The sequence below is a fragment of the Castor canadensis genome, chromosome 1 (assembly GCF_047511655.1).
Source record: "Castor canadensis chromosome 1, mCasCan1.hap1v2, whole genome shotgun sequence".
Lineage (NCBI taxonomy): Eukaryota > Metazoa > Chordata > Mammalia > Rodentia > Castoridae > Castor > Castor canadensis.
In genome coordinates, this window is record NC_133386.1 from 183,573,507 (window position 1) to 183,599,911 (window position 26,405).

At 41.3% G+C, this 26,405-nt stretch overlaps 1 protein-coding gene across 1 annotated transcript in view; it reads left to right on the forward strand.

Moving 5' to 3' along the window:
- The window catches only part of Ptprj (protein tyrosine phosphatase receptor type J), a 158,108-nt gene that overhangs the window by 116,734 nt on the left and 14,969 nt on the right, over positions 1-26,405 (forward strand). The window contains exons 4-18 of the mRNA XM_020151945.2: positions 789-1,049; positions 2,669-2,875; positions 4,043-4,234; positions 6,731-6,994; positions 8,297-8,554; positions 14,224-14,481; positions 15,264-15,542; positions 16,518-16,808; positions 19,492-19,623; positions 21,043-21,253; positions 21,366-21,490; positions 23,104-23,191; positions 24,973-25,014; positions 25,499-25,507; positions 25,610-25,697. Coding sequence (XP_020007534.2) covers positions 789-1,049; positions 2,669-2,875; positions 4,043-4,234; positions 6,731-6,994; positions 8,297-8,554; positions 14,224-14,481; positions 15,264-15,542; positions 16,518-16,808; positions 19,492-19,623; positions 21,043-21,253; positions 21,366-21,490; positions 23,104-23,191; positions 24,973-25,014; positions 25,499-25,507; positions 25,610-25,697 — 2,705 coding nt within the window. The remainder of the gene's footprint in view (positions 1-788; positions 1,050-2,668; positions 2,876-4,042; positions 4,235-6,730; positions 6,995-8,296; positions 8,555-14,223; positions 14,482-15,263; positions 15,543-16,517; positions 16,809-19,491; positions 19,624-21,042; positions 21,254-21,365; positions 21,491-23,103; positions 23,192-24,972; positions 25,015-25,498; positions 25,508-25,609; positions 25,698-26,405) is intronic.

Below are 26,405 nucleotides of genomic sequence, written 5' to 3' on the forward strand. Positions count from 1 at the left end.
ACCATAACCACTTCTATTGGTATAAATTCCTTTTATCTTCAGTATTACAGATGGCAAAGCTGATGCTCAGAGAGGTGAGATGACTTTGAGTAAAGTTACAAGGCTAGTGATGAGCAGGATTAGAGTCTGAACCCAGATTTTTAAATCTCCATGTCTGGTAATCATGTTTATCTCCTCATGGTGATGCAATACTAACCTGTTACATTTGGTATGTTGTGTCAACAGAGAAACCTGAGGCTGAGTGTATTTAAGGGACTTACTCCAGGTCACTCAGCATATGGGTGGAACAGGTGTGCAAGTATAGATTTGGATTCTAAGAGGTGTCTAGTATTTATGCTGTCCTGCCCCATGCCACCTTTATGTCACAAAGCTGCTGAGCATCTTTCTGATGTAGGGTTTGGAAAATGTTACCAGATGCTTCACGTCATAATAAGCAGAGTTTTCTGAGAATTGGGAGATAGGCTAATTTTTCATCTTAGGGATTTTTTGGTGTTAGCTTCTGTATAGATTTGATCCCATCATGTTATAGCCAACATGGTCATCTTCTATCAGTTTTGCATCTGTTCTAAAGACTTCTGTTTCTCTAACTTACTCACTTTCTCTCTCTCTCTCATATTTAAATAAATTTTGTTTCAGGGAAGTCTAAGAGGCAAATGAAGAGAAATAAAACTCTGTGATTGTGAAATTCACTTCTGGAAAGTACACATAGAGAGCAGACTTTACTCTTGCATTTGGTTTTTAAATATAATTTTTCTTTTTTCTTTTCCTTGAAAACAACATTTAAATAGCACTCAGTCCTGTGTTTGACATTGAAGCTGTTTTTGTTAGTCCAACCAATGTGGTCCTGACCTGGAAAAATGATCCAGCTGCTTCAGAGTACATGTGTACTGTAAAGAATCAGATGGAAATGGATCGGATGGTTACCGTTAGAGATCAAAAAGTGTGTAACATCACAGGCTTAAGTCCAGCCACCTCCTACACATTCTCCATAATTCCAGGAACAGGCAATGGGACTTGGGGAGATCCCACGGTCAAAAATGTTACAACAGGTAAGATGAAGGCTTCCAGGGATGGTCATGAACCATTTCTTAGTACCTATCCTAGAACCTTGTCTATTCAGGTTGCCAGTTAGAAAGAGATTTGTTTTCATATGCTAGGAAAGGAGAAAAAGTACTGAGCAGTGTCACCTCAGGAGTTCCAGGTGGCTAGATCCTTCAGGATTAAGGTCCTATGTATTTTTGGAAGCCTTAACTATTTTCAGCTGTTTTGTTTTAAAAAAATTCTGCTATTTTTGATCAGACCTACTTTTTTTTTGCTAAGACTTAAGAGTGGAGAACTCATTAGAAGTATGATTCAGTGATGTCAGAAAGCTCTCCAGGAAATTGGTGCTGTGTTTATATTCATGGGTGTTTCTTTGGGGCAGGAAAGTTTGGTAGACTTTATAGAAAAATGCATGTTTGAAATGAAATAAAAACATTATGCCATTTAGACTTAAGATCAGGCAGCTGAGACTTAGTTTAGTGTTGGTACCCTACGCCACTTATTATTATAGCTGTAAATCTGTCTTTGTAAGCTGGAAAGAACCAAAAAAAAAAAAAAAATTAAAAGTACCCAAAAATGAGCATGTCTTTTTAAGGTGAGAAGGAAGGACTGGAGGAGTGACTCAAGTGGTAGAGTGCCTGCCTAGCAAGCACGAGACTCTTGAGTTCAAACCCCAGTATCACCAAAAGAAAAACCAAAAACCTTAAGGTGAGAAGAACAAAGAGGCCCTCTATTTCTTTTCTGGATGTGTATGAGGGAGGGAAAGTGGAGAGAAGAAGGAGAGGAGGAGAGACGAGAGAGGAGAGAAGACCTTTGATCTTATTGACTGGTGAAGCCTTTGGCCCAAGGTGAGCTGGGTCCAGCTGGCATAACTTCCCTCTGGACGTGTAACATACAAACACAAAACCAATGGCTTTTAACGTTTAAAAAAATTTAGCCAGGAGACTATTTCTTTAAATAAAATCTTGCTCCAAAGTCCAACAATAAAAACCAGAGAGAAACGAGCCACACAGGCCACAGGGATGAGTCTCACAGGCACCTTTACACAATCTCCCCAGGCTCCACAGAGCTCAAATTTAGAAGAAGAAGAGAAAAAAAACCCAAAACACAACACAGTAAGAACTGGCTGTGTTGCATTGTGAAAAAGAGAAGAAAAAGAAGAGAGCAGAGAGATGATGGTAGAGAATTAATGAGGAAAAAGAATGCAGAATTTAGAGATGAAGATGGGGCAAGAAGATAGAGAGTTGGTGACTTCAAAGAGGAGGTGGGGGGTGGTGGGAGATACCCAGAGCAGGAGCCTCCTTATCTACCTTTGAGCATGGTAGGCAAGTGCTCTACCACAGAGATACACCCCCAGCCCTAAAGGACCACTGTAAAGAACAGCTTCAAATCACTGTTGGGGTTAGTCTCAAAGAATAGAACAAATCCTAAGTAATTTTGGTTTTGAAGTTTATTTCCTCTGCTTTTCTGCATGTTGTTTTCTCCCCACTGTGAAATGATGCAAATGTATTAGACTGTGGTGTCAATGAAGTGTTTTTAGGGTGTCACATTGACATATCAGTGAGCTAATGAAAGATGACTACAAATATTTTGTTTCATTAATGTTCATTATGTATTTTTAAAACAGAGCCCTATCCGGTGTCTGATCTTCACGTTGCCTTCATGGGTGTGACACAGGTTGTTCTCATCTGGAGCATTGACAATGGCACTGCGTCCTGCCGGATGCTTCTTGAAAGCACTGGAGACCAAGAAGGGTTTATTCAGGCCTTGGCAGTCAATGTTTCAGAACTAAAGCCAGGGTTTCAAAAAATTACCTGGCACCCTTCAGGATTAGGTAAGACACAGAGAGAACCCCTGGCTACTGAAGGTGGCTTGGGTGAGTTACAAAAGAGTACATTTTGGTTTTGACTTTCAGTCATTTAATAGTATTTAAAAATATTGTCCTTACGATTGCATAAGGTTTTTTCCCTCCGTATTTTAGTTTGATCCTACACCTGCGTGAAGAAGGAGGGAAGCGGGTTCTTATTTTACAGGGGAAAACATTGAGGTTCAGAATGGCAATAGGGCTTGAATCTTTTGGAGACTGGAATCCAGGAAGGTGGATGACGGGTCTTTTTGCTTTTATCTTTCCATTGAACAAATAACAGCTGGGTTAAGCTAAGTAAGGTTATTGGAGGAACTTGCCACATCCATTGGGAAACAGGATGCATAGCAGGCAAATCTAGCAGGTGTCCTAGCATCTAGCAGGTGGTAGAGGAGTCATTTGCAGATGTCATAGCATTTCCAGTGGATTCTTATGATAACTTTGTGAAACGAAGAGTCCAAGTACTTAATTTGCATTTTATACCTAAGGAAACAGACCTACAAAGTGGGTGTTAGGATTCTAGATTGCAAGGCACAGACAGAAACCAGACTTTAAACAGCTTAGGCTTTAAAGAGTGATGAATGGCACATGTATATTTCTCCGCTATAGGCAGTGAGGCCTTAAAGAAAGAGATGGATTAATTCTCATCTCTTCTTCCTGCTTCTTTCTGTGTATCAGCCTTGTCCTCAGAGTGGCTCCCTGCACACAGCCCAAGAAGAAATGGCCACCAGATGTTCTCATTTTACACCCTGCTGCTGCCTTACTGGCTGAGGTCTGGTCCAAGGAAAGCATTCCTTGAATGGACTTTGAGTAGCTAAGATTGAATCAGGGAGCTGTTCATGGAAATCATGTTGGGATGGGAGAAGATAATATTTCAAAGAAGGGAGAACTGTTCAAAATAGCAGAGTTGAGAGAAAATACAAAATATCTGTAGTGTAACTGAAATAATTGTACAATATAAAATATCAGATCCTTTTCAAGAGACTGGAACTCTCTCTGGAGGAGGAAGGGGTCAGATATTTATGGAGTGCCAACTGTGGGCACTGTTGCATGCGTCATTGTATGGGATGGAGCACTGAAAGATGGGGGATGTGTTTCTCATGTGGTTGATGTCTTTGCTTCCTGTGCTCAAAACAGATACCAACAATACAGAGACAAGCCCAGTGGTGAGCCCTGCAGGCCCTGCAGATCTATCCTCTGGCCAGGAGTCTCAAGACACGGAAGTCCTGCTCATTGGGTTAGAGCCTGACATACAGTACAGGGCCACTGTTTATTCTCAAGCAGCAGATGGCACAGAAGGACAGCCCCAGGCCATCTTTTTCACAACAAGTATGTTGAATTTTGTGAAATTGCTTCAGCCGGAGACTCAGCTTGTTCACAGTTTTATTTTCTATGATTCTGGCAAAAGTATGTTGATTAAACTTTTTTTTTTTGTAGCATTGGGGTTTGAACTCAGGGCCTCACTCATGCTGGGCAGGTGCTCTACCAATTGAGCCAAACCCCCAGCCCTGTTTTCTATGATTCTGGACCTGAGTTATTTCCTGCTTAGCATTCTGTTGTCAGAGAGAGTTTTCTGGAAGAGATTTTCTGGAAGAGATTTTGGATAGGGCAGACCTGCTGAGTTTCTTCTTGCCTGTGTGGCCATGGCACACCATCTTTCATGAAGTTCAGTGAAACATATGGAGCAGCTACTGTGTATAGCTGGGTCCTGCCTTGTGTCTGTTTGTCTGTCTTATCTCTGGAAATCTGCCAAAGAGACAAACAGCTATAATATTTTTCTTTTGTGTACATAGTCATTGGTTGATTTTTTTCCCCCTAGAAATAAGAAAATGAGTTTCTCTTTTTTGGTCTGCCCTTATGATTCGTATTGCTCTTTCTGTCAAAACCCCTGTTGATATGCACATTGTTAGCTTGATTCATCAGCTCTCCCACTCTATGGATTGGGCAATATTTGGAGACCTTTTGGATCAGTGCTAATGAGGGAACAAAGAAATGTAGGGTTCCTACCTAATATAGATGGGGAGTTGAGACAAACATGCATGAAAAAGCACATGGGGAGGGGAGCAGGTAGTTGTAAGAGAGCTGCTTGATCTCAGGGGTCCTCAGTGACACAGTGGCAGTGGTGGGGGGTGGCTCTCCTCTGTGGAGTGCTTGGGTTTCCATAGGGTAAGAAAGGGTTGAGGAGGACACTGGGCTTCTCCCAGGTGTGTGGGCAGTGGTGGGTTGTCCTACACGTGAGAAGCTTGTGTAAGAGGGTGAACAGGGATGAAAACTCATTCCTGTGCTTCTCACCAAGCCAGGTGTCCCAGGCTGGGTCCATTCAGAGGAAGGACTCTCTTTGCCTGATTTCTTTTTACAAAGGTCATGTGGTTTAGTGTGGGCCTTTGATGCCTGTTTTTTAAAGTGATTTGAGCAAAAGTAAAGTAACAGTAATTGCATCTTACACTGTTGGTGGTCTCAATATATTTTTGTGTTGAAGTGTCTTAGGGCTTGATAAATAATTACAGTAGCTGTACTTGCTACTCTGTGTGTGTTTGGCTACATATGTACATATGTCTTAGTTTTGGCGACTATGACAAATTGCCATAGACGGACAGCTTACACAATAAATACTTATTTCTCATAGTTTTGGAGGCTGGAAGGAAGTCTGAGATTGGGGTGCAGCATGGTCGGCTTCTGATTGTGGACCCTGTTCCAGGTTGTAGACACTGTGTCCTCACATGGCTGAAAAGATGATTACTAATGATAATGGCACTAATGAGTGTACTTGATAATGACACTAATCACATTTATGAGGCCCCACTTCCTAATACCATCAACTCAGCAGTTAGGAACATAAACATTCAATCCATAGCAACACACACGTATACATTTGTATACACATACATATGTACAGTACATATACACACACAGCACCTGGCATTTTTCAAGTGACTGGTTAGGTGGGGCAGGGTTCCGGAAACCATCAGAGGATAATGAGGTGCCTAAAATGAGCCAGTGTTCAAAAGCCACCTCCAAGGCTGAAGGGCCACAGAAGGAGATGGTTTTTTGGAGCCTAGTGAGAGCTGAGCCAGTTTGGGGGGTGGGGAGGTGGGCACAGCTATGCCAGGACATGCAGGATCAAAGGAAGATCTGACTGCTCACCTGCCAGCCTGTGCTCACTAGCTCACCTCGGTCACTTGTTGGTGGAGTCTGCTCGCAGGCCATGTGGCAGGGCCCTCATGATGACTTGTGTAACCTCCTGGGGCACAGAGCAGGCAAGAGAAAGATAAAGGATGAACAGGGAGGGTAGGGAGAGTAAGTGGCAGATAATTTGTGTGTGCCTATGTTAGCTTTACTTGAGGTGAGGACCGTTATCCTCATTCTACAGATGAGAAGACTGAGCTCAAGTGATTTCCTTAAGTTCTACCTGGCTATTACAGCATAGTTAACCTTAGAACCCAGAAATGCCTCCTGTCCAAGTGTGTGGCCTTAAATTGATCATGTATAGTGTTCATTCCTGAGAGGATAAGTGCTTGAGGACTTTTTGTGGGTCACTGTCACACCCAGGGCATGTGAAGAGTCCACATTATTGTTCATTGAGGAGTCCGTCATACCTCTAAAGGTTAACTCACAAAATAGAACAAAGAGTATCTATGTAGGTACAGTTGGTGATGCCTAACTTAGGCAGGGACTCTGCACATTTCCAGTCACGGTTAGATGGTGAAGCAGTTAGATGAGGGAGCAGTTGCTAAGTGTGCTTCCTAGGCTTCATGCATACTCTGATGACAACTTTCTCTGGCTTGGTCATTCTAGTTATTTTTCACTGCTCTTGTGTCTTCACAGATTCTGCTCAGGTTTATGATATCAAAGTTGTGAACATCAACGCCACATGTATGACCCTGACCTGGAAAATCAAGAATAATGGGTCATCCCGTATCTATACCTATGAGGTACATGTGGCTGGGGGCACCAATTCCTTCAACCTCACTGTTGATCAGACTCCTCATGTCATCTGTGGACTCCGTTCGAGCACTTTGTATAACATCACAGTGCATCCTTTCCTGGGAGATACCGAGGGCACACCGGACTTTCTCCAAGTGTACACCCGTGAGTTCACTTGTTGCTCTGGCTAACCTTTCTTGCAAGTCTACCATGGGCCAGGCCCAGATACAAGACAAGGAAGCTGTGTTCCTGTCTTGAAGGAATGCACGGAACAGCATGTGGGTGCACAGGGACCCTTGCCCCCTTCCAGATGTGAGATGTGATAACAGTGATCATTGGTTGACCCTAACTACATCCTCAGTGTCTTGTCATGTGCTTTCTTTGCACTTTCTCTGAATGCTCATGAAATCCCTGTGACTTGGTTGGCATTAGCCTTCTTTTATGGATGAGGAAGCCAGGGTTGAGAAAGATGATGTAGGCTGTTGTCACACCTTGTAAGTGACAAAGGTGAGATTAGATCTGTGGGAAGCTCAATAATGCATTCAAGATAAAGCAGCCAGCAACAGCCAAGTTTCTATTTCAGAGCCTGAGCCCTTGACCATGACCCAGGGGAGTCTTGCCTCCTCTCATTTTCCATGAGTGCACGGTGTCTGCACTCTTGTGGACATGTGCTCTCTCCATGGCCAGAAACACCAGTTCTGAGGGGCTTGTGTTGTAATGATCCAAAGAAGAGCAAAAGAGAGAACTGATGTCCTAAATGTGCATTTACCCTCAGTGTAAATACGAAAATGCACATTTTTTTTTCCTGGTGGAGCTGGAGTTTAAAGTCAGAGCTTCACACTTGCAAAGCAGGTACTCTATCTCTTGAGCCACACTTCCAGTCCATTTTGCTGTGGTTATTTTGGGGATGGGGGTCTTGTGAACTATTTGCCTGAGCTGGCCTTGAACTTCTGTCTTTCCTATGTCTGCTTCCCAAGTAGCTAGGATTATAGGCATTAGCCACTGGTGTCCAATTCAAATGTAAATATTTTTTGAGAGTTGGTTACCCCTATGTTTTGGAGATAGAGATTTTTTTTGGTGGTCCTGGGGTTTGAACTAGGGCTTCATGCTTGCTAGGCAGGTATTCTATTACTTGAGCCACTCCACCAGCCCTTTTTCATGCTGGGTGTTTTTGAGATAGGCTCTGTCAAACTATTTCCCTGGTCTGGTTTTGAATCGTGGTCCTCCTGATCCCAGCCTCTCGAGTAGCTAGGATTATAGGTGTGAGCCACCAAGCATCCAGCTTTTTCTTTACTTTTTTTTTTTTTTTCCACTTTCGAAATAGGTATTGCTTTGTAGCCTCAGCTTGTTTTAAACTTGAAATCCTCTTGCCTAAGATGCTCAAGTGCTGGGATTACAGGTGTGCCCCACTTAACCTGACGAGGAGATAGAGATAACTTAATCCAATCTTTCATTATCTTTCCACAGCACCTGGGCCAGTTTCTAACTTTCGAGTGATGAATGTCACCCCAAGAGAAATTAGCCTGTCTTGGAGCAGCAATGACTCAGAATCTTTTAGGATTCTTACCACACAGGATGGAGCAGGAACACATCAAAATTATACAACTAACAGCCAAGGAATTACCATCGGTGATTTAAAGCCTGGAACCAATTATAGTTTTGAAATATTTCCACAAGGGCCCAATGGGACTGAAGGGCCATCCCAAACAGTTACAAGTAGAACAGGTAAGCAAGTAGGCTGTGCTCTCTGTCACACTGTGATGGGTCTTGAAGGAAACCAGAATAATTTATAGATATCATGGTTTTCAAATACTGTTTTTCATTTAATTATCTAAAATTTAAAAAAATTCATAATGACAGTAATGCATGTTCATGATATACAGTATTAACAAGAAAAAATTCACATGTAAGCCATCAATTAGAGTTAATTGTGATACAATTTTTAGATATATGTATATGTAGATTTATAACTTTTACAAACCTTGAAGTAATTTTGTTCATGTAATTTTGTAATTGCCTTTTCCAACATAACAGTTTCTAATGAACATTTTCCCCTACCAGTATAAGTATTTCTATAGAATAATTTATCAGCTGCCTCATATTCCTTTGTCTATATATCAGGGCTGATTGATAATAATGGCCCATGGGCCAAAACTGACCCACTGAGTGTTTTGTAGCTGTAGTTGTATTGGAAACTGTAATCATACTATGCTCATTCTTTTAGTGTGCTGCCAGTGGCTGCTTTCATGCTGGACCTGAGTGAGAACAGTGGAAAACATGTGGCTTGCAAGTTTTGAAATACTTAATTCTCTGACCCTTACAGAAAAATCTTTCTGACCTGTGGGCTAGATGAGTGGTTCTCAAAATGCAGTCCAGGATTCACACAGGTTCCCTAGTGAGGACTCATTCAGTTCTTGCGCTCAAATGCCGTTGGCTAGAACCACGTGACAAAAATGAGACCCACTCATCCCCTCCAGTGTATATTGGAGTTTTCCAGAAACCCCATGGGACATTGTCACTCTAATGGCTAATGGAATGTATGCTTGTGTATTTTTTCTTTTTTATTTAATTTTAAATTTCTTACTAGGATATATTCATTGTATAGGGAGAGGATTCGTTGTGACAATCGCAAATAGGCTCATATTGTACATTGGTTAGATCACCCCCACCATCTCTCCCCCTTGACACCCTCCCCGCCCCACTTCAAGCAATTGCAAGAGGTTTCATTGTTCTGTTTCATATAGGTATATGAAATGCATCATCCATGTTCCTTCACCTTCATCTCCTTTGTTCTCCCTCCCCCTCCCACAAGTACCTCCCCACATATGCACTGTATCAATTTTATAGTCTTGTCTTTCAATATTAATTTCTGAGTCAATGTTCAAAGGAGCTTGTTGATGTATTCTGTCTGTGATTATACTTTACTTTGGCCCATTCAGCCATTTCCGTTACTCTCCCTTACCCCTTCTCTCCTACCCAATCCCCCTCTTTTTGACAGTTTTCAATACATTTCATTATGTCCTCTACCTTCACAGATGTTGTTTTATGTTATTGTTGACGCTCTTTCTCTTTTCCTTTCCCGCCTTCCCCAAGTTCCATAGAGTAGTTCTAGTATTACAAACATGTTCTACATATGATCTTGAATATCTTTTTCTTCTTTCTTTTTGGCAGTACTGGGGTTTGAACTCAGGCCCTTGTCCTTGCTAGATAGTTGGGTTACTACTTGAGTCACTCTACCAGCCCTTGTGTATTCTTATGTTTAGAAATTTTTCTTATTCATTTGTAATAAGAGTAAACATTGATAAATATAACCTATAGAATCAAAGATTCTCTGAGATCCTTAATGATTTTTAAGAAGGTAAAGAGATTCTGAGACCAAAAAGTTTAAGAATTGCTGGTCTCGGTGCCTCACGCCTGTAATTGTAGCTACTTAGGAGGCAGAGATCAGGAGGATCAAGGTTCGAAGCCAGTCTGGGCAAATAGTTCGTGAGCCCCTATCTCAAAAAACCCTTCACAAAAATAGGGCTGGTGGAGTGGCTCAAGGTGAAGGCTTTGAGTTCAAGGCCCAATACACCACCTCCCTCCCCCACACAAATTGCTGGTCTAAAGGGTTTGTAAATTATTTATCTACTTTTTGAATGTGGACTCCTTCATGTTGGGCAAGTTGATTATTTACAAGCATTTAGAAACAACTTTGTGATACAATAGTTTTGTTAGTTCTGTAAGGCTAATTGATAAAATTATTTTACAAAACAGTTCAAATAAATCATTGAATTATTCCTGGGCTAGTAGGAGAAACTTTGGGGGAATTCCTAGGTGTAGCTAATGTCATTATTATTGTTTTTAAAATTTGAAATAATTTTTTTATAAAGTGTAGACAACATATAGTAAGTATCCCTTGATTTTTGATTGTGAAATAATTGACTGCCTTTGTACCGAGGGGAAGAATAAAGTCATGAGGGGGTTCTTTGAATCATACATGAAACCCACTGAACTTTTCAGTCTCCTGATGGAGGTTTCCTTAACACTGTTGGTTGGGTAAAGTGTTGATACTCACTGCAAAACATTGAAACTCAGCTTCTAAAATAAGGGAACTGACAGAACATATCCCTCAGGTGGTATTCAGTAATCCCCCTTCAAGTCTGCATTTTAGGATGGGATTGTTGAGATCAGGGCTTGATAACAGCGTGTTTCTTCTCTGTTTTTATGCATGTTGTAGAGAAGAGGATCACCACTGTGCAGAGCACTTGATATTGTGTGATTAGCTAATGCTCAGTTTAATGTAATAATACAAGTGCTGGGTGCTGTTATGCTTAAGTTGTTAACACAGTTTCATTGGGAAGGTCCTATTATCATCTCTGACAGAGTAGGATATGGGGCTCTTTGAGCTTTAGTAACTGGCCCAAAATGCCAAGGTGGCAGACTGGTCTCTTACCTGGCATCTGAGACTAAGGGTAGAGCCACCATGTGGGTGACACTGTGATGTGATGCAGTTGCAAAGCAGTTTTGTGTTGATGAGGAGACAGCAGCCCTTCTACGACAGCCTAGATGGGTCCCATGGAACTGACATCAAGGAGGCTTGAAGTAAGGTCCTAGATGCCTATTGAATAGCTGTAATTATAATTGGAAACAATCAGTTTAACAGTGTGAAAGGCAGTTTTGAAAAAGGGACACAAATGCCAGTAACCCAGAAATTCCATTTTTAAGTATATTGGAAAAGAAAATGACAGAGTGAATGATATTGAAATACATTGCATCTGTGTAGGAATAAGATACAGCAAAACACATTGAATGCTATTGAACAATACAGGGTAGGGGGAAAAAGTAAGGAAGAGTAACAGAGGGGGTTAGACTAATTAAAGTGCAATATATTTACAGGTGAAGTATCAAGGAAAAATAACAATGACCAGGCACTTAAACAATGAAGGGCAGGAATGTAAAACAGGACATGTTAAGGGAATGTTAGTGGGAGGGGGAGGGTAAATGAAGAGGGTAAAGGAGTGTGGATATGGTCAATGTGCTTCCTATACATGTATGAATATGGAACATTGAAACAGGTCAAAGTCATTTCAAGAAGGGGGAGGAGGGGAAGAGAGAATAATGGACAGGATGAAACTAAGTGGGGTACAATGTATGCATATATAGAAATGCCACAGTGAAACTGTCTGTACAACTATTTCATACTAAGAAAAGCATTAAATAAAAGAATTGAAAGTAGCTTTTCAAAACAGTTATCTGCATACCAATGTTCATAGCAGAATTATTCACAATAACTAAAATGTGGGAACAACTCAGTGTCTATTGACTGATGAATAAATAGAAAAAATTTGGCTTGTTCATAAATAGAATATTATTCAGCCATCAAAAGGAATGAAATACTGATGTAGACTATAGCATGGATGACTCTTGAAAATATGCTAGGTGAAATACGCCAAACTCAGAAACAAATAAAAACTAATAATTCTACTTACATGAGGTACCTAGGATAGGTAAGTTCACAGAGACAGAAAGGGACTGAGGTGTGGGAATTGGAAAGTTTTGTTTAATGGATACAAACCTTATATTGAAAATGATGAAAATGATGGGGTATGATAGTGGTAATGTGTATTCAACACCAAGAATATATTTAATACCACTGAATTGTGTACTGACAGATGGTTGAAATGATAAATATTGTTATGTGTGTATAGACACCTACATGTATGTATATATATGGTCTCTGTATGGTACTTGGGCTCGAACTCATGGTCTCAAGCTTGCTAGGCAGGTGCTCTACCACTTAAGACACACCTCCAGACTTTTTTCCTCTGGTTATTTTGGAGATAGGGTCTTACTTTTTGCTCAGGCCAGCCGCACTGTGAGCCTCCCATTTTAAGTTTTCTGCTGTGATTGGGATGACAGGCAGGCACCACATGTCCAGCTTTTTCCCATTGAGGTGGGGGGTCTGATAATTTTTTTTTACTTGGGCTGGCTTAGAACCGAAATTCTACTGATCTTAGCCCCCCAAGTAGCTAGGATTACAGCCACCAGCACCTGATTAAAAAATAGGAATCTTTTTTTCCTTTTTTTTTTTTTTGGCAGTACTAGGGTTTGAACTCAAGGCCTTGAATTTCCTAGGCAAGTGCTCTACCACCCATGCCCCTAGCCCTGTGTTATGTATATTTTACCACAATAAAAAGAAAGGGAAGCAAATATAACTGTACTCTTCTAACTCAATGAGTCATATATTTTGTTCACATCATTGTAATTATTACACTAGTAATTTTATTTTATATTTGAACCTTTTTTTAACTTGGGGTATCCCACAATTCCCCCCGCCCCACCCCAAAGTTAGTATGATAGTCATGTTTTTACTGAATGCAGAATATTTCATTATGTAGCCACATCATGGTTTATACAATTCCCCCTTTTACCCCCTTTTTTTTCTGGAGTATTTGGGTTACTTCTAGTGTTTTTATGTTTAGAGAACAAAGCTTCCTTTTGTGATCTTTTGTCTGTGGAATGCCTTTGATACCAGGAATCTGGTGGTAGAAAAGGAAGACTCTCCAAGCTGTTCCCTTTAAGAACCTATTTAAAAAAATTAATTTTGGCATAGATAGTACATGCACATGGTACTTTTGCAGTGAAAATGTTTCTGTTTCTTGTCATTTAACCACCCAATTCCTATCCTTGGAGGTGACTGGTTACCAGGTAAAGAAAGGAGGGTTTTGAGAGCAAGGGCAGAGAATTCCCCTGCTTACATCTGGGTTTGCATGTGAGCATTCACGATTGAGCATGAGGAGGTGAGCAGACTTGAGCACAGGTTCTTGAGGCCAACTTGGCTTCTGACTCCCAGCTCTGTAGTTGGAGGGCACACAGTTTTTCCTCCTTCCTCATGTGACCTCAGATGCACCAAGTTAGTAAAAGTCAACTCTCCATTTCCATTTTCCTCTTCAGTGTGCCAGGCTGTGACACAGGAGTGCATTTTATTTTGAGTGAATGACTTATAAAAAACCAAACACACTCTTCATTGAGATGTAATGTACATATCAAAAGCTGACTAGTTTAATGAATTTTCACAAACCAAAAGCATTGGGTTACTAACTCAGATTATGAAACTGAATGTGATTTCCATTCCAGATGACCCCCGGGGGGGGTCATTTTTATAACAAAAGCAAAAGGCCAGAGAGTTGATAAGGTGAACTGGTAAGTTCATCCTTGTCATGGCAGAGCTAGGATTCTTGAAAGAACTGAGCATGTGTATTTCTCTGCTCAGTTTAGGGCTTGCCCTTTGTGAACTCATTGGAGAGTTTGATAACAGAAGAGCAGTTTCTTTTTGCAACCACTTTGAAATGAAACTGAATATCATGATGATCATGTAAGGATTTCCTTTTTCCTCCCTTTCCTCTGACCAGACCCCAGTATGGTGTTTGACATCCATGTCGTCAGTGTCATCACCACTGAAATGCATTTGGAGTGGCGGAATACAGACAACTCTTCTGACTATATCTACCAATTGGTTATACAGTCTGAGTATGGCTCCAACAAAATGAACAGTTCTGAGAAAGCCGTCATTCTTCAGAATCTAATCCCGGGCACTTTATACAATGTCACAGTCTTTCCAGAAGTGGACCAGGTCCAGGGGATCTCTGACTCCATTGCCCAGTACACACGTAAGTCTCTTAGGATGCCCTTCCAGGGGAGATTCTCTGGGTCTTTTGCTTTGATGAAGCATGGTTAAATGATGGTGTAAGGGTCCATTGTGTTTCTGGGCTTTAGGTTGACTTTGAAGGTGCTTAAATTGAAAACATCAGCCTCAGCCCTCCTGGGACACTGTGGTTGAAATCATGCAAATGTGGAATTTCTTGAGAAGGAGAAAGTGACTCATCCCATGACAATGGAGAACATTTCTGTTCCATTTACTCCTTGGGAGTACAGACTAGAGCAGCTCACCTTGTTAGAAGATCCTCCTCCCTGGCGCTTGGCCTGGGACAGTGAGGGAGAGATTTTACTAATTCGAACTAAGTACATGGTAGAGATGTCAGTTTATTGTATATTTTTCCTCTTTCATCAGTAAGATTCCAAAAACAGGTTGGAAATTAGATCTTAAAATATTCAGGATAAACTTGAATTACTAAAAGAATCTTGAGAAACTTTCCTTTTTTCTGATTTAATCTGTATTTTCTCCCATCCAAGCACTAACGAGGCCTGACCCTTCTTAGCTTCTGAGATTAGATGAGATCGGGCACATTCAGGGTGGCTATAGACGTAATCTGTATTTTCTGAATGTCTTTTTTGGGGAAGTCTTCTATCTTTTGAGCTAGCAAATACTGGCTTTATTCATTTTTTTCCTGAAGAAGCTAGGCTACTTTTGGATGTAGTAAATAAAATAATCCTGGAATTCAAGCTAGTCCATGCTTTTACTTAATTGTTTTTTTTTAAATTTTTTTTAAAGGGCCCAGCAGTGTGTTCAACATTGAAGTAGAGACCAACACCACAGCAGCAGCCATTCGCTGGAAGAGCGTGGATGCTGCTGCTCCCACATATTCCTACTGCGTTGTTGTCACACAGGCTGGAAATGCCAGCAACACAACTCAAGTGATCACTGTTATGAATGTCACTTTTGTGACAGTTACTGGGTTAACATCTGGCTCGTCTTACATAGTGGAGATCTTTGCACAAGTGGGGGCTAATGTTAAGTCACTGGTACCTGGCTGGCAGTCGTTCTGTACAGGTGAGTAGCTCTAAATGCCTAGATTAGAAGTGGGGGTCTAAGCAATTGGTCTCCTTGGGCCCTGGGCCTCTGACCTTTCAGTGGGGGGAGGTGACCTTTTAGTGGGGGGAGGCTAAAGAATCCCTGTGGCCTCTAATCACTCCTGCTCACTGGGCTGCATCCCACATGGCCAAGATACTGACCTTTAGTACTTGGGTGGCTTCCATTGGTAATACCTATCATATTATCTGTAGTTATTTCAGCCTGCAGCAAGAGAAAAAAATTTTATATGAGCATTTATGGCTGGAACAGGAGCTGTCAGAGTGGGTGCACTGGGCATGTTACCTACAAGGTCCCAGGGGAAAGTGTGGGAGCTGCAGCAGGTGACTGTGAGAGCTTTCCCTGCTCTAGAATCATGAGATATTAATGATAACATTCTTCCACTGTGTTAATACAGTTACCCATTGGCATCAGTTTGATGTTGGCCCTCAAGAAAACTATTGGTTCTCAGATGAGTAGAGACAAATACCATCCCATTTTTAAGATGAAGGTGCTGTTTCCATTCACCATGGATTAGTCAGCTCTTTGCTTGAGTAAACTTGGATTTAGAAAATCTGGAGTACAGTTCTGGCTTTGCCACTCACCATATGTCATCTTTTGCAAATTATTCACCTTTGCTAAGGCTCAGTATGAGCCTTACCTGCTTCAAAGGGATTGTCAGGAGGGCCCCAGATGGGGAAATGCAGGTGAAGAGGTTGCTACTACTCAGTGAGAGGCACTTCTTGTGGAGCCCATTTATTTTCTGGGCATCTTGCTCAGTGACTGACACATAGTGTTTCATTTAATTCTCAGTGCTGTTAAGCCTCAGAGTAGTTGGGTGACCCAATGTGGTATTGCGCATTTAAGGTCAGTCAGCGCCTCTTCCAGCAGGTTTCACGTTCCTTCTTTATCATGAACTCTCCATGAACCTTGTGCCATGCTGTTCTTGCTTTGCAGCTCCCGCACCAGTGACCTCCTTCCAATGTGAAGTGGTTCCCAAAGAACCAGCCTTGATTCTGAAGTGGGCCCGCCCTCCTGGCACCAACACAGGTTTTGAGCTGGGGGTAAGCAGTGGAACCTGGGATAACATGACACGCCTGGAAAGCTGTGCCTTGGAGAATGGCACTGAGTGCAGGACAGAAGTTACTTGTTTGAATTTTTCTACCTCGTACAACATCAGCATTGCTACCTTGTCCTGTGAAAAGATGGCACCCCCCACTCAAAGCACCTGCACCACCGGCATCACAGGTGGGCTCCATGGCAGGGAGGGCAGCTGTGCTTGGAGAGGCTAAGCCAGTAGGCCTGCAGTGTGGCCCAGAAATCCTTTTTTTGTTGTTTCTTTCCCCTAAAGTCTTAATTTTTATTGGCAGATTGGTATCCCATTCCATTCCATAGAAATCCAGTCAAAAAAGCAGAGTGGAGGGAATCATTTTTAACAGTTTGGTTGCTTTACCAAATAGCTTATTGCCATGCTTTGTTTTAAGTAGAGAGTTCCCTTACTGCATTTTAAAAAAGCATTTTTACAAAAATGTTCAAATGTACACAAAGTGGAGGACAGTATGATGAAACTCATGCATCTGGTCAGAACTTGGTTAATCCCATTCTTTTTACATTCCCTTCTCCTTCCCCTCATAGGGTTACTTTGAAACTCCTTCTAACCATAATATATTTGTGTTTGCAAATATTCAGCATTTATTGCTTCAAGACAAGTGCTCTTTTTTCTTTCTTTCAAACACAGCCACATTAATATGGCTGAGCACATCATATTAAAAATGAACAAGACTTTTGAAAAGACTTAAAGATCAAGTCAAGACTCCTGTTTCCTTGGAATCCATATTAACAAACTCTCAAGGTGCTTCAGGAAACGAGATCACTTACCATGCGGGGGATCCTTAGTTAATCTTTGTTTTTCTTTTGTGTTGGGGAGGAATTGATTGTTATATGCTTGCTTCATTTTATCTATTCTTTGATCCCATGTTTTTGCCAAGTTATATCTATAATTAACCTGGTGGAGTCCATCTTCCTTTGTGTTTCTTTTTGACCCCTGGGTATGTGTTCTTTTGGGCACAAGAATGTTTCTGACAATTTCTAAAGAATTAGTGGTTGTAGTAGTAAGATAAAAGGGCCTCTTATTTCAGGGACCTGACTTGGAAAGTCAGGGTCCAGCACCATTTTCTTCTTTTCTGTGTTAATTCAGAGAGTGACTGCACAGATGGTCTGTGGATTGCCTTGGACTTAGGCAGGCAGACCTGGGTTTGATTCCACGTTCCACCTTTGGAACTAGTGCTCAGAACAGCTATTTAACTTCTCCAAGTCTTGTTTTCCTTAGTTATAAAAAGGGGAAAATAATACCTTCCAGGACTATTACACAAATTAGATGAAGTAATGTGTGCTGAAAGATCATGTTAAAGTTGTTGTGCATGACTGCTAAGGTTGTGCACTGCACAGTTTCCAGGGACACAATTCCTGTTGACTGTGTGCATGGTACTCCTCAAAGTTGTGTAGTACGTAGCTGTATATGACCCTGGCCCACACCCCTCTGGCTTTCTGCAGAATGTCATGGAAACAATGACATTTTGTTTGCTTTTTGTAGTTCTTTGTTTCTTGGTATCATCTCTGTGCATATAAATTGCTAAAGGACAGAAACCATGTCTGATTCAGTGTTTGCAAAGGGCTGCACATGGTGCTTGCTGCTACAGAGCACGGGAGCTCATCAGAATTACTTGTTTCTGAGTCTGAACAGTGTGTGACAGGTTTGGATAATGACCCCATGTCATTTAGTTCAGTGATTCAGTTTTTAATTGAAGAATTTTAGAATTCTTTTTGCCACCTAAAAGTAGAGGTATGTTTTTCTCTGCAATGGGAGGCACTGCAGGGGGCGGGGTGGAGTGGAGAGGGAGAATTGGAGTTATGGTCAAGGCCAGCATTGGTCGGTTGCTTACTGTGTGCCAGAAGTAGGGTACACTATGGTGAATAAGGTAGGCAGGGCCCCTGAAGTTGAGGATTTGAGAAGATTGAGAAGGAGAGGATTTCTAGGGTCAATGGTGGGGGAGTTAGCATGCTACTGCTAGTCTGGGGCAGGGAGCTTGGGACCGTCCATGGCCAGGTAAAAGCCATGTAGCTGGTGAGAACTGTGGACACCCGTCAAAAAACCTCTGAAGAGGCAGCTGGCAATCAGGTGTGGGAACTGTGCCCCTAAGTGGTCACTGCCACTGATGACTTGAAGTTGCTGAAGGAGGTGGTGTAGAGCTGCCCCATCCCCTAGAAATACAAATTTTTCTAGGAGCCATATCAGAAAAGGAACAACTGAAATGAATATTAATGACATTTATTTAGCTTAGTTTATTAAAATATTATCATTTCAATATATAATCTGTGTAAAGTATTAATGAGATATTTTACCTTCTTTTTTTGTACTAGGTCTTTGACATACAGTTATATTTTATGCTTACAGTACATCTGAATCAGGACTAGTCACCTTTCAAGTGCTCAACAGCTGCCTGATTGGGCAGTGCAAGTTTAGAGAACTGCATTATGGATTCTTTTGGAGTTCAATTTTCCCAGTCTCCCTGAATGTTATATATAACAATGAGAATAGCATAAACCGTATGTGGGAGACAAATCTAGGTAGAGTATATTTGAAGAGGGATAATCTTTAATTCAACATTGTTTTCTTCTCTGTGTTAATTCAGAGGGTGACTCTGCAAGCCTGACTTGGAAAGGGAAGGTGTGTAATCATGAAGGTCACCCAGAGATGGTTTGGTGTGGGTTTTTCTAGCTTCTGGGACAAGGGTCAGCTAAGTTTCTTTAGGTGGCGTTTTAGACTAACTACAGCAAAAATGGGGACAACAGTGTGAAGGATGTGTAGTGGAGTGTGGCCAGGTCTCAGGAGAAAGCGTGTCATGTTTTGTTTTATTTTGTTTTGTTTCAGATCCTCCTCCTCCAGATGGATCCCCTAATATTACATCTGTCAGTCATAATTCAGCAAAGGTCAAGTTCAGTGGGTTTGAAGCCAGCCACGGACCCATCAAAGCCTATGCTGTTATTCTCACCACTGGAGGAGGTAAGGAGGGGCCACCATGGGTTAAGCAATGGGTGATGCCATTAGGTATATCAGTGACATAAATAGATGCTACCCTTTGTACTGCAGCCCTTAATTTGGCACTCTGAGAGGGAGGGCCAGCTATTTGCCTGATGATCTACGTTAGGGTTTGAAAAACTTTGTCTCAAAGGGCCAGATAGCAAATGTCTTAAGCTTTGCAAACCCTATATAGTCTGTGTCACAACTACTCAACTCTGCCATTGTGGTATGAAAAGAGTTCTAGAACATACCCAAAGAATGAGTAAGTCTGTTACCATTAATTGTTAGCTACCAAAATAGATGGTAGCTGGTTTGACCCTAGACCATGATTTGCTATCCTCTGATCTAGGTTTTTTTTTCTCTTTAACAGTGCAGGATCTTTTAATGGCAAAATGTTAGTCTTTCTCAAATTTGTCCCCCACTTTGCCCCAAATCATCCTTAGAGGATGACTTTCTCTTGAAAGAAAACAGAGAAAGATTTTTATTTACTAGTGAGACCTTGCTGAGAGCATCCTGTAGCTCAGAGAGGAGGTGGACTAAAGACTCCTTTTCCCTAAAAGGCTCTGTTACATTCCTTGGTAGTAAGAAGGAAATGATTTAAGGGTGTCTTTGATGCTTGCATGTGAATGCTTTGCACAGACCTGTGCTTAAAATGCCAAACAAGGTTTGTTATTTTCTGTGATTCTTAAACTAAATCCTCCTTGAGGAAGGTAGAGGCCAAACACTCAGGGATGCTGGGTTTCTAGAGGACAGAAATATGCTGGTATCATAAACCTGTTAAATTTCAAAAACAATGTGGAGATCTCAGTCTCTCTTCTCTCTCTTTTTGTTTTGGGTCTGCTGCAAGCTCTTTGTTATTTTTCTTTGTTTTTGTTTAAATTTGAACCTGTTACAGGTTTTGATTCTAACATTTTGTCATCTTCAAACCGTATCAGTGATGAAACAAGGATGCTAATCATAACATTAAAACTCTTTGTTATTTTTCTGTGATGATTTCCAACTAATTCCAAACTTAGTCCTTTGCTGAATGAAAGGGGCAATGTTACATGGTGACAGGGCTGACCAGTACTGGCCTATGATGAACAAGACCACAGGCCCTGGGCCAGATGGTGTGTGTTAGGAATCCACCTTTATCTTGAGGGCAGTGTGACTAATAGGCCAGGTCCTATTACTTTTCTGTGCATTCATTTTCTTGTCTGTAGAATGGGGTAACAAACTTTTGTGAGGAGATTTGTAGTGATGGATTGAGTTAATGTAAGTGAGATACTAAGAGTTTAATGTAAGCAAAGAGAGATGGTAGCTAGTGTCATCATCCAGCAATGGTGTCATTATTTAGATTTATTTAGATATATGTCTTTCTTTTCCATCACTTATGATCTACCTTCTGTGTGCCTTTCTTAGCTGATCACCCTTCTGCAGATGTTTTGAAATACACGTATGACGATTTCAAACAGGGGACCTCAGATACTTATGTGACATACCTCATAAGAACAGAAGAAAAGGGACGATCTCGGGGCTTATCTGAAGTCTTGAAATATGAAATTGATGTTGGGAATGAGTCAACCACCCTTGGCTATTACAACGGGAAGCTGGAACCTCGGGGCTCCTACCGGTAACATCTTTTGTTCTTGCTGTTTGGGGCTGAGCCTCATCATTGTAAAACTCTACGTGCTTATGGTAGTAGACACATCTCGTGACTCTGATTTTTCTTTTTGTCACCTCAGGGCTTGCGTGGCTGGCTTTACCAATATTACTTTTATCTCTCAAAATGGTGGACTCATCAATGGGGCTGAGAGCTATGTGTCCTTCAGTCGCTATTCAAATGCCGTTTTCTTGCCTCAGGATCCAGGTAGAGGGAAAACAACAGCCCTATTATGATTCAGTGGGTTTTGCTTCAAGTGTCCACAGAAGGCTGCTGTCTGTACACCCCCCTGAGCCCCGAGAAGGGATGGAGTGCTGGATTCTCCCTTCTCACAAGTAGAGATATCTTTTGGCCATTGGGCTCAGCTGAGCTTTCTCCTTTGAGGTCCCTGACAGCTCTGGTCCCCACACTCTCCCTTCTCTAACAGCAAGTTACAGTGCTGGTAGAGTAGCTCAAGTGGTAACAATGCCTGCCTAGCAAGTGTGAGGCCCTGAATTCAAACCCCAGTGCCGCAGGGAAAGAAAAAAAAAACACCAGTTACACTTCTAATCTGCAAAAATTGTACTGTCCTTTGTGTTCTCACTATAGTCATTGGTGGACCCCCATGCCAGGTACATGGTATAACTGTATTTATGGAATCCTTAAGTATCCACATCAGAAGATGCCACAGAAATAGCCTTGTCTGACCTCCCTTTTAGAAATAAGTACCCTAAGGCCTAGAGCTGGGAAGTTGCTTGCTTAGGGTTACACAGTGGCTTAGAGGCAGGCCTGAAATTCTGACTTTGGCCTCCTCGTCAAGTGCTCCTGTCTAGTATCACACAGTTAAATGATACAGGGATTTCCAGGACCCAAGGAGGATATACCACCTATCTACAGGCCAGATGCAATTATTATTTTTTTTTGAGTAGACAAAGGTTTATTAAATAATAAAAAGCACTAACATTAAGAAAGGAATATTGTTAACAAAATTTGATTGATATGAATTTTTAAGAGCCATTAAAAAATGGAAGGCAAGTCACAGAGTGAAAGATATAATAAGCAAAAGGCAAACAGTCCAATGAAAAACACACACAAAAATCTTAGGCAGGCCCTTGACAGAAGAGGACACCCAAATTGACTGATTGGTTCTTAGTTTGTCTCATTTTTCTTACTTGATAGTTGTCAGCATAAGAATTTCCTAGAAGCAAAGTTCAGGGAATCCCTACCCTGCCCTGTCAATGAAGGTGTTTCACGCTCCCAAACATGGTGCTGTGGGTGCTTCTGCTCCTAAGTGGTGTTTTGTTTTTTTCTGTGGCTCTAAAAGTGAGAGGTGGCAGGAAACTACTGATCTTGTCCAGATTTGCAGTAGAGGAACTGAGGCCTGGAGAGGAATTAATGACTTTTGTTTTTGGTGGGACTGGGATGGAATTCAGGGCCTCATGCTTGCTAGGTAGTCGCTTTTCTGCATGAGCCACACCCTCAGTCCTTTTGCTTTTAGTTTGTTTTCAGATAGAGTCTCATGCTTTTTCCTAGGCTGGCCTCAACTGGAATCCTCTTATCTTTGCTTTCTGAGTAGCTGGGATTATGGGCATGCATCATCATGCCTGGCAGTAGTGCTTTTCTTAAGACTATCCAGCTAGTGGTGAACTGTGGACAAAGAATATCAGGAAAACATTTAGGTCTATGTGTCTTTGGATAGATAGTCAACTGTGTGTGTGCTGCACATGCACAGGGGTGTGTGTCTGGGGGCTTTGTGGTCTGAGGGCCCCTGGTTGGTTGTCGGTACAGCATGTGGTCTTGCACAAACACTTACAGCTGTTCCCTTTTGGACTTTTCCTCAGGTGTCATCTGTGGAGCCGTGTTTGGATGCATCTTTGGTGCCCTGGTTATTGTAGCTGTGGGAGGCTTCATCTTTTGGAGAAAGAAAAGGTGATGTTGTTTGTGTCATTTATAATACTCTGCTCTTAGGAAAGCTTTCTATTGTGGGAAATTTGACCACTTACAGAACTGGAGATAATGTTTGCATTATCCCGTGTTCATCATCTGATCAGTCTTACTTCCTCTCTGCAGGGTGAGTCTAAAGCCAGTTCCAGCCACCATGTAAAGTCACTGGTTTACACACTGCCATTGGATGCTACTTCCAAATGCAATTTTAGTTCACAAGTCAGTTTTGTTTGACAGTGTTAAGAGTGTTTATTTTAGAGTTGGCCAAGTCTGAATGCCTGTTCCATTTCCCGATAGCTATTGGGAAGCTAAGTGTCAATGTCCTTATCTAAGTATGGGAGTGATAGCATTGCCCAACTGGTGAGGCAGAGGAGTGCTTTGCACACTGTCTTGTTTACTATTGTTATTGTCTCTGTACACCATCCTGTAAAGTAGTTAAATAGTGAAAATGGCAGCCTCATTTTGGGTGCTACCTGTGTGCCTTGATTTATGTGTTTTGTGAATCATCTCATTCCCAAGTCTCTGAGAGGGAGGTCTTGAAGCCCCTTCCTGGGGTGCAGAGGCTGAGTTTAGGAAGTGTGAGAACAGAACTTCATCCTGGTCTTTGCACTTCATTGCACACCCTCTTGCCTCACCATGTGAAGCCTGTGCATTATTTGGGATTCATTTACTGTCAGGTGCTGCCCCCAGGGAATTTCTATCTGAGCCTAAGGGTTTTAATATGTCCTGCCTGGTCCCTTGTGCTGCTAGCTTGTTCTGCTGAGTTGATGAGCAGTGTTCATGTTCAGCTTGTTGCATTAGGTTCTCACTTTTTGGAGGTGAGGGGAGGAGAGGTCAGTGGCTTGGTAAAACAGCTTATTGTTTCTTATTAAAAATAAAGTAATATATCAAAAAATACAGAAAGGGGAAAAAAAAGTTAATCCATAATTCTATCACCCACCCAAAACTTTTTATATTAACATTTTATATTAATATTTTTATATTTTTATATTAACATTTCATATTAATATTTTGGTATGATTGCAAAATTCACCCACAAAAGGAATCATATTGTACATAGTAGTGAATAAAGTAGCTTGCTTTATTTGCTTAAGAGATTGTAGACTGCTTCATTTCATCATTTTGAGTGGCTGCAAAGTATTAACCTCTATGGAAATACCATCATTTAACCAGTTTCCTGGATAGTTTCTTTTTGGCCACAGTTACATATCTTTGCAGCTAAATCTCTGAGCACATTGATGATTATTTCCTTAGATTAAATTCTAAGCTGATAGTTCCTGGGTCGGTGGATAAGGATTTTTCAGTTTGGATAAGTGCTGTTAAATTGCCTTCCAGGCAGTGTTTTTTAAAGAACAAGGGGGCGCTAAGGCAGCAATACAGACGGATGTAAGTTCCCCACTGCTGTGGCAGCATTGGGCCTGATAGGGTTTCAGGTTAACACATCAGATAGGCTTTTTCAAAGCTTTTTCATCAGCAGCAGGTAATGCTGCTGATAGGTATTTGCAAGGAAGTTCCTAAAAGTTGCTTTAGTAAGATTTCCCATATTTTTCGATAGACTGAAAGAGAGTAGCTTTACAGATTTGTGATTGGTGTTTTCTGCTTGGACCCTTAAGCTTAGTGTTAGTGAGCAGGATTTACTGTCAGATATGAACCACTGCCCAGGGAAGGGACATTTGGTAGATTTGAGAAAGGGGGAAGTGCAGGATGAATGATCCCCCCGCCCTCCTTTTTTTTAATCTAATGGGTCTTTTTTTCTTTCAAAACAGGAAAGATGCAAAGAACAATGAAGTGTCCTTTTCTCAAATTAAGTAAGTCTCTAGAACATGAACCTGAAGATCCAGTCCCTCAATCTGTTCCATGACTGCCTGTAGAATTTCTGATGGAAGGTGCTGTCATTTTTCCTGATTGACACCTTTGGCCATGATCTTGCAGAAGTTCTTGCTAGCTGTTCTCTGCAAGGAATCCATGTTTTATTGGTCTCCCAAAGTTAGCTTCTTTGCTATGTTCCATAATTGTACCAATAAATATATATTTTGTTATTTTTTTTTAAAGTGAGTTGTCAAAATGTAGGAGGAGAGAATAACTTGTTTAAACTCACAAATGTGGTTAGTTATATGACCTACTTGGTTTCCTGATTCACATTTTAATGTTTTGTAAATGATATGACTCTGATCTCTACCTGCCCTCTCACCCCCCAAATTGTATTTTACTTTTTACTATTTCGGGAAAATTTCCCAAATGAACATGTTGTTCTAATTGCTTATTTTTTTTCTTTCCCTTTCTATGATGAAGACCTAAAAAGTGAGTAACTTCTTTTTTAAAATAACTTATATTTTTCTGCTTTGAATATGAGCCTCATTGAACATTAAAAAAATATTCCAGTAAGTTATTTTGTTTTCATAGATCCAAGTTAATCAGAGTGGAGAATTTTGAGGCCTACTTTAAAAAACAGCAAGCTGACTCCAATTGTGGGTTTGCAGAGGAATATGAAGTAGGTGGCTTTAGATATTGTGTTTTTCATTGTTTTATGGTTTTGTTTTATGGGGAACCTTTGGGGGAAGAGGTGGCCATTCTGGAGAGGACAGAGGAGCTTGGGCCAGTGCCCTCAGATGAAGCTCAGAGGAAACCTCCCTTCTAGTGGATTAGATATTTAATCTTGTTGATGCCCAAAGATTATCCAGAGAGATACAGAAACTGGGAATTTGAGTTCTGGTACTACAAGAATAATTAGGAAACTATATGAACTAGAAGGAAACCAGATGGGACATTCAGAGGTCAAGGGCTTGACAACTGTGGGACAAGGTTGACTTGGGGAAGAGTATTGTGAAGCCTTAGAGGAGTTTCTTGTTCAGTGTTTGCCTTTTAGTCACTGCTGTCCTCTGTCCCCCAAACCAGTCCAGGACAGTACTGCCCCATTCAGAATGTTCACGCATGGTGCTTCCATGCTGCCCCATCCATCACAGGGCCTCAGCCTTTACTCCCATAAAATCCTACTTGCCATTCCAAGCTCAGCTCAGATACTACTTCTTCCCTGTTGTTTTTTTCAAATTCTGTGAGGGAACTCATAAAGTCTCTGTTTTGTGACTCTTTGAAGTGTCTGTGCTCAGATTGCCTTGTTTTACCTCTGACATGTTGCTTGTCACCAGTATTCAGCATTTGTCTAATTCTGCCTTGTCATGTTAATGATTTCTGTCTCTAC